Source organism: Tachysurus vachellii, chromosome 19 (assembly GCF_030014155.1).
Source record: "Tachysurus vachellii isolate PV-2020 chromosome 19, HZAU_Pvac_v1, whole genome shotgun sequence".
NCBI lineage: Eukaryota > Metazoa > Chordata > Actinopteri > Siluriformes > Bagridae > Tachysurus > Tachysurus vachellii.
In genome coordinates, this window is record NC_083478.1 from 10,030,488 (window position 1) to 10,039,016 (window position 8,529).

At 36.6% G+C, this 8,529-nt stretch overlaps 1 protein-coding gene across 1 annotated transcript; it reads left to right on the forward strand.

Annotated features, from left to right (window-relative positions):
- The first annotated feature begins 4,312 nt into the window (after positions 1 to 4,312).
- Positions 4,313 to 5,189, forward strand: LOC132862395 (protein BTG1-like). The gene is made up of 2 exons (XM_060894395.1): positions 4,313 to 4,430; positions 4,954 to 5,189. The coding sequence occupies exons 1-2, from the start codon at positions 4,313 to 4,315 to the stop codon at positions 5,187 to 5,189; spliced, it is 354 nt and encodes a 117-aa protein (XP_060750378.1).
- The last annotated feature ends 3,340 nt before the right edge of the window (positions 5,190 to 8,529 follow it).

The following is an 8,529-nucleotide window of genomic DNA, read 5'->3' on the forward strand; positions in this document are numbered from 1 at the left end:
TTTTTTTGGACCGGGGGGGAAACCAATCCCCGGGGGAAACCCCCGGGGGACGGGGAGGAAACCCCCCAAACACGGGGGGGGGAACAACCCCCCCGGGGGGGGAAAAAGGGAAAACCTTTGCCCCGATTTAACCTTTTAGTTTTTCGGTTTAAGCCCTTTTTTATTCTTTTTTGGTTCGAAAAGGAATTGGTAACTTTGAAATGAGTATTTTTAAATATTATTTCCCTTTTTACATAATAAAGGTTTTCTGTGGGGTTATTCAAATTTGGTTGCATCTAATTAAAATTGCTTATTTTCTTTTTTATTTTTAACATGTGCTGCTTAACCTTTGTGGGGTTTTTGACTGATGGGTTTATTGAGACCCAAAGCGATCTCCGGGCCCCCTTTATAAATTTCATCGTCCAAGGGTTTCACATTTCCCTATGGGGCAGGACTGCAAGGGCATCCACCACACTGAGTTAAAGGCGTACAATTTATAGGGGGGCCCCCAAAATTATTTAAAACTTCTGAAAAATTTTAAATTAGGTTTATTTATTTAAGTAAAATTTAAAAGTAATTTTTTTCCTCCCTAATTCCCCCTTCCCACTTTCTGCTGGTGACAAGTATGCTCCTTTGGGTCTGTGTTTTTGAAAGGTCAGCCCCGAATTGAAAAATCGTGCCCGGGTCTGCCCAAAAGGAAACCACTTTCCTTTATGTATGATCAATAAAAATCCCAAAACACCCAAAAAGGGTTTTTCGCTTTTTAGGAAAAATTTTAAAAGGTGGGGAAAATGAAGCAAAGTGTATTTCTGGCCCCCAATTAGTGTTCCAAAAATGAATGATATTTTTGAAAGGCAACTCTGAAACAGCCACAGCTCTTTTCAAAGGGAAAAATTTTGACCCATTAAAGCATGCTTCCCAAAGCATAAAGTTTTTTTCATGTTTTGTTCTAAAATTTGGGTTTTTTTAAATTTTTTTTTTAAATTTTTTTTTTTAAAGGGGGTAACCAAGAAAACCCGCAGCCTCTTTTCCCACGAAGGCTGGAAAGGGCCCCTCCCCCCCCCACCTGAACATGTTTTACAGAGGGAACATTGGGAAACATTCGAGCAGCTCCACACTGGGTTTGGGGGTGTTCGATCTCGGATCGCAAAACCCTGCCGGGTGTGAGGCAGCGAGAAGATCCTTGGGGTCTCCTCTTCCCCATATGGACTTTACACCCCCTGCTCCGCAAAGCCAAAACATTGGGATGCCCCACACACCCCCCCACACCCCTTTCCCCGGTCTGGAAAAGGGACCGAACTTTTGGCCCTCACCCAGTCTGTGAACGGTTTTTTCCCCCAACCCTCAATCTCAATTAAAGAACTAATGTAACTGAGCCAACATAACACCATCTCGTATGGACTGCCAGACAAAAAAACAAACATGACACTCAAAAGTTTCTGGCACATCCATCAAAGTGTTTCATCGTTTTGCACACTTTTTTTCTTTGCCAAACTGTCAATTTTTACCGTTTTTTCACAATTGTACAATATTTCAGCCCTTTTGCACTACTGTACAAAATTTTCGTCATTTTTGTTTTTGCAAATCAATTTATCTCAAGGACTGCTGCAAAAAAACCTGTTCATTCTAAGTTACCGACAAAAATTTTTTGGAAATTCGGTATTCAATACTTTTTTACATGGGGGGGCCCGTTTCTGTTTACGTTTTTTGTCTTTTGTTATGTTTTTTGTTTTTGTGTATTGTATTTTTTGTCCTTTTTTTATTGCTTGTACTTTTTGTCTGCACGTCTTTTGTCCTGCACCCCGTCTTTTGTCCGCACGTTTGCCCAGGTTTCACAGTTACTTTAGTGGCTAAGACTACACAACCCCTTTAGCCCCGGGTTTTAAGCCCGACTTTTCCCTTTTTTTTCCCTTTTGGGAAAAACTAAAACACTGTGGGTTTTTTACAAAAAAATTGTTTCGAAACAAATTTGGAAAAGGGAAAGGGTTCTTTAAGGCCCGGGGAAAAAACCTGGGCCAATTAAACCTGCCCCAAACTTCAAAATTTTTGGTTAAACCCAAACTTGCCCCTGACAACAATTTGATGGAATTTCAAAAAATTTTTTAATTTTCCGTAAAAAAGCCTACCTTTTTTTACAGGGGGAAAAAACACCCCCAACCCCATGGGTTTAACTTTGTTTTTTTTAACTTTTAAAACAAATACCTATAGAATTGGCAAAAACGTAAAATTTTAATATTTAAATTTTAATTTTTTGTTTTTTGGGGTTTTTTAACAAAAAATGTTTGGTTTTACCAAAAATGGGCTGGCAAAAAAAAAAAAAAATCTAAATGAGCCTTAAAAATATCCTTGATCAAATTGACACAGCACACTGTTATTTTTTATTCCTTGAAGCGTAAAGAACTTGACAGATGATGTACAGTCCCTTGCACAATTATTCACCATTCTCATAATATAATTTAATACTAAATTTTATACTGCAATTTATAACCTGAAAAAAATGTTAAGACTACATAGTAGGGGTGCTGTGAAAAGCATTTGCTACTCTATTAAAGATGGAACATACCATAATAAATTTGCTCATGATACTGGATGAAACTGAAATTAGATTACACATGGGATGCAAATGATTTATATTATGAATTAATAAAAAGAAAAAGAAATAAAAAATAGTGCCAGACTTTATGGTTATTCACTGAATTGTATTTTTCTATCATGTCCATGGGTTGAAAAAATATAAAGAATCAGACAACCAAGCTTTTGCCTAAAAAGAAAATAATGGTATTTTGTTTCTCCATGCAGAATAAGTAGTTAATACATCATGGCAGACAACATGCTTCCCTAATAAACTATATTAATATTTAGATCAGAAATGGGCAATAGGCTAATGAAATAGGAACAATTGTTTTGTCATTTGTTAATAATACACTGTCCGAAACGAAAATTAAATTGTACAGCATTTAACATCTATTCTGAATTTTCTTCCAGTCTGTAATAAAGAACAGGGGATGTGATCATTCAAGTTATAGCACTCATGTGTGATTTTTGTTTATGTATGTGGGTTTGTACTTTTACTCGGTTCATAGTTAATTATGGTTGAATTATGAAATGCAATACACCTGCTGTATCATATTTGATACACATATATTCAACATTATTTTAAAATAACATTCTGTACAAATATCAATTTAATATTAGTTGCTTCAATATATATAACCCAGCAATAAATATATGCTATTTTTACCGTAACTTTTCAAAATGAGCAAAGATGTCCCTTCAAAAAACATAAAGTCAGTCCATGAAGACAGCCGTATTGGAAAAGACATCCTAAAGCCTGCTTTTGACTGCAGGGCTTAGTGACGTCCACTAGGGGGCAGAAGACAAGTCTCAGATTGTATGCAACAGGTTTTTGAGGAATGTAATGATAATGCAGGTGTTCCAGAGGTCTCAGAATCTCATGTATCAAATATAATACATTTACCATTTTAGGGTTCAGACCAAATGTGGAGCAAATTTGACTAGATTTTAAATACATAAAGCTTTTTAATCAACTGATAAGAGTAATTTGCTTTTTGTCCCCCAACAAAATCCTTTCTAGGTTCCTCACATAGGTATATTATATAGATATATTACTTGTTTTTTTTTTCAGGTTACTAACTGCAGCTTTTTGCTCTGTACAATTGGACATTAGAGGTTTGTTAGACATAACCTTTCTTTTATATGGTCAAGTGCTAATAAGGAAAGACAGCAAAAGTTAAGGACAGGAAAAGAATGAAAGAGACGTCTAATTTGACACAAGAATTTATTATAATAATACACTGTCCGAAACGAAAATTAAATTGTACAGCATTTAACATCTATTCTGAATTTTCTTCCAGTCTGTAATAAAGAACAGGGGATGTGATCATTCACGTTATAGCAGTCATGTGTGATTTTTGTTTATGTATGTGGGTTTGTACTTTTACTCGGTTCATAGTTAATTAGTGTTAAATGTTGAATTTAAATTGAAATGAAAACACTGTGTGACGTCACTTGAATGACTGATGACGTTTCCGCGTATTCAGATGGAACCTTTGCGACAACCAGAGAGTTTAAGTTAGAAAGAGCAGGAAATTTGTCCGCACTTGCTTCAACGTCAGAGCTGATAATTACACTGTACTCACAGAGTATTTTTAAATATAAATCGCTTCAAATCCTTCTTTGTTTTGTATATTATATATTTAATCAGGTAACTCTTTCATCCTGAACAGTAACAGACGTTTTTCCCGACTGTGGCTCTAAATACATCGCCATTCTAATCCATCGGTCTTTTTACAGGTGTTGCTGTTCGGCAAACATGAGAACAGAAGTCTCTACAGCTGCTAATTTTGTTAGCAGTCTGGTCAGGATGACTGGCCTTCTTACTGAAGATCAACTTCATCACTTAAACTTTTCCCTGCAGAAGACGCTACTTGGTACGAGGAGTTTCAATATTCATTACAGCCTGTTTTTTTTTTCCTTCTAGTCATTCACATTTCTACAGATAGTTTTATCAGACACGTATTGACTAGATAAATACATTGAGTTATTTTTTTATACTATAAAATTAGTTATTATATAGTTATTAGTTACTGGGCTTTCTAAAGTTCTACATTGTGTCTGCCCTGAAAGGGAAACAAATTTAAACGAAAACAGAACAAAGCGAGAATTTTGAATCTGCTGTAGGCCTTGCATATACAAGTACATCTTGGTATAACTAAAAAAACTAAAAAAACTAAACTAAAAAAATAACTAAAAAAAAAAAACTATAAGTTTTTAAAAAATGTATTAATACTACAGCCATAATTCACTTAGTCTAGTGCCTGATTCTAGACCTGGGTGGTTGTAGAGTGAGTAGTGCTTGTAGGCTGCTTGTGGGTGGTGAAGGCGGCGTGACAGAAAATAGAAAATAGTATTGAGGATCCTTTCTTATCTTGCTTTACCTTTTTTTTCTTTCAGAGTACTACGAGCAACACTGGTTTCCCCAAGATCCTTGCAGAGGGTCAGGCTACAGATGCTTGCGCATCAACCACAAAATGGACCCTTTGATAGGCAAAGCTGCCTGGGCCGTTGGCATTACACAGGAGAAAATCTTTTCCCTGCTTCCATGTGAGCTAACACTGTGGGTGGACCCCAATGAAGTGTCGTATCGCATTGGTGAAAATGGATCCAGTTGTGTTCTTTATGCGTCCTGATCACCTGCCATATCTTACAACACTGCAAACATTCAAGAAGTCAGCTGTAAAGCAAAACTATGCCTTGAACAATCAGTATGATGAAGAATTTTCCACGTTATTTTCCTCTGGATGCTACCATTTTTTTTTTCATGTATAAAACTACTCATGAATTAAAGTGTTGGTGTTTTTTGTAACAATTGTAGTAATCAAATATCTTATTCAGGGGATGTGACACAAATCTGTACAGTTGCTCAATCATTTTAACATTGTTAATAGTGATTTGGGGTTAAGCATGACTAGTTGGTATGTTACAACTTGGGCTACATTCCACTCCTTAATATACTTTTGTCAACTTCACTCTTACCAGTTCCCACTCTGTCACCTTTTTAAAGGTCATTTTTTTCAAAGTGAAGATCCATTTGATCATTTGCTTGAGAGTTCTCAATCTCTCAAGCGACACTGTAAATGTTTCAATTCTATTAAATTGGAATCAGTTTAAAATTATATTATGATGACCTTTTCATTTGTAATTAGGTCAATAAATAATAAAAACTTATATAAACTTGGCACTTTTGCAGGAGTAATGCAGGTTGAATTATGAAATGCAATACACCTGCTGTATCATATTTGATACTCATATATTCAACATTATTTTACAATAACATTCTGTACAAATATCAATTTATTATTAGTTGCTTCAATATATATAACCTAACAATAAATATATGCTATTTTTACCGTAACCTTTTCAAAATGAGCAAAGATGTCCCTTCAAAAAACATAAAGTCAGTCCATGAAGACAGCCGTATTGGAAAAGACATCCTAAAGCCTGTTTTTGACTGCAGGGCTTAGAGACGTCCACTAGGGGGCAGAAGAGAAGTCTCAGATTGTTTACAACAGGTTTTTGAGGAATGTAATGATAATGCAGGTGTTCCAGAGGTCTCAGAATCTCATGTATCAAATATAATACATTTACCATTTTAGGGTTCAGACCAAATGTGGAGCAAATTTGACTAGATTTTAAATACATAAAGCTTTTTAATCAACTGATAAGAGTAATGTGCTTTTTGTCCCCCAACAAAATCCTTTCTATTATTAACTCATTTTGAGAAACCACTTTATTCTGGTAAGGGTTGTGGTGCATCTCTAGATCCTATGCTGGGAATGCTGGAAGCAAACAGGACCCAACAAAATTCTTCCTAGTTTGCTGAGGTTTATAGGTTAAATGTGCAAAAAGTGTACAAAATGCACATTAGAGGTTTGTTAGACATAACCTTTCTTTTATATGGTCAAGTGCTAATAAGGAAAGACAGCAAACGTTAAGGACAGGAAAAGAATGAAAGAGACGTCTAATTTGACAAGAATTTATTATCTAGACTCAATTGAAATTTGATAATGAATGCATCAGCACACTGGCATGAGTGCATGAATGCATCAGCTTAGTCTTTGAGGTGTTGGTTTACCAATTGGAAGGTTGTGAGTTTGTATCCCAAGTCCAGAAAGCTACTACTTTAACCCTTAATTTCTCATTTTTGTAAAGTGTAAGTCACTTTGGAAAAGGGCGAAAGTCTGTATGTACTCATATTAGGGACCTACAGCTCATATTAAGGCATTTATAGTGTGCTGATACAAGTCAAACAGGATAAAAAAAATAATGGTATGACAATGCTTCACTTCACTGATATAGTTTCTGCTGTATCTCATATCACAAAAGCTAGATCACTTTAGACAATGCAAAATTTACAGTGTACATAATTCATATGTATAATACAGCAAGACACATGAGCTTCTTATACTGATTTTTCCAGAATATCATTCAATATATTTCAATGTCCATTCGTAAAAGGTTAATCTGTTAAAGGTTACTGATATATGATGGTCATTAATAAGTGCTGTTGATTTTCTTCTTTTGTGACTCAACACACAGTCTGTAGCATCTGTGGGAGAATTAAATATTTGCCCCAGATGGAGGTTTTGAACAGTTTGCAGTTGCACACAAATCAGAAAAAGAACTTGACATGTTGTCAGAGCCTCCTCTATGAAATACAACATATGGATTTAAGACCACTCACTCATCTCATTTTCTACCGCTTATCCGAACTACCTCGGGTCACGGGGAGCCTGTGCCTATCTCAGGCGTCATCGGGCATCAAGGCAGGAGACACCCTGGACGGCGTGACAGAAAATAGAAAATAGTATTGAGGATCCTTTCTTATCTTGCTTTACCTTTTTTTTCTTTCAGAGTACTACGAGCAACACTGGTTTCCCCAAGATCCTTGCAGAGGGTCAGGCTACAGATGCTTGCGCATCAACCACAAAATGGACCCTTTGATAGGCAAAGCTGCCTGGGCCGTTGGCATTACACAGGAGAAAATCTTTTCCCTGCTTCCATGTGAGCTAACACTGTGGGTGGACCCCAATGAAGTGTCGTATCGCATTGGTGAAAATGGATCCAGTTGTGTTCTTTATGCGTCCTGATCACCTGCCATATCTTACAACACTGCAAACATTCAAGAAGTCAGCTGTAAAGCAAAACTATGCCTTGAACAATCAGTATGATGAAGAATTTTCCACGTTATTTTCCTCTGGATGCTACCATTTTTTTTTTCATGTATAAAACTACTCATGAATTAAAGTGTTGGTGTTTTTTGTAACAATTGTAGTAATCAAATATCTTATTCAGGGGATGTGACACAAATCTGTACAGTTGCTCAATCATTTTAACATTGTTAATAGTGATTTGGGGTTAAGCATGACTAGTTGGTATGTTACAACTTGGGCTACATTCCACTCCAAGGCAGGAGACACCCTGGACGGTGTGCCAACCCATCGCAGGGCACACACACACTCATTCACTCACTCAATCATATGATACGGACCATTTTCCAGAGATGCCAATCAACCTACCATGCATGTCTTTGGACCGGGGCAGGAAACCAGAGTACCCGGAGGAAACCCCCGAGGCACGGGGAGAACATGCAAACTCCACACACACAAGGTGGAGGCGGGAATCGAACCCCGACCCTGGCGGTGTGAGGCAAACGTGCTAATCACTAAGCCACCGTGCCCCCCGGATTTAAGACCAGTTTATGGTAATTCAGTTAGTTTTCTGACAGCTTTATTCTTATTGGCTGTCAGAGCAAATGACATATAGAAGTCATACTTTGCAAAATCTGATGTATTTTTGCAACTAGTATATGTATCATATCTATCAGTGAAATGAAAGGTTTCACTGCTGTGAGGGTTATTCTAAATTATGTGTTGCATCTAGATTAAGAATTGCTTATTTATCTTTTTTTATTTTTAACTATGTAGCTGCTTAACCTTCTGTGGGGTGTTGACTGATAGGTGTATTGAG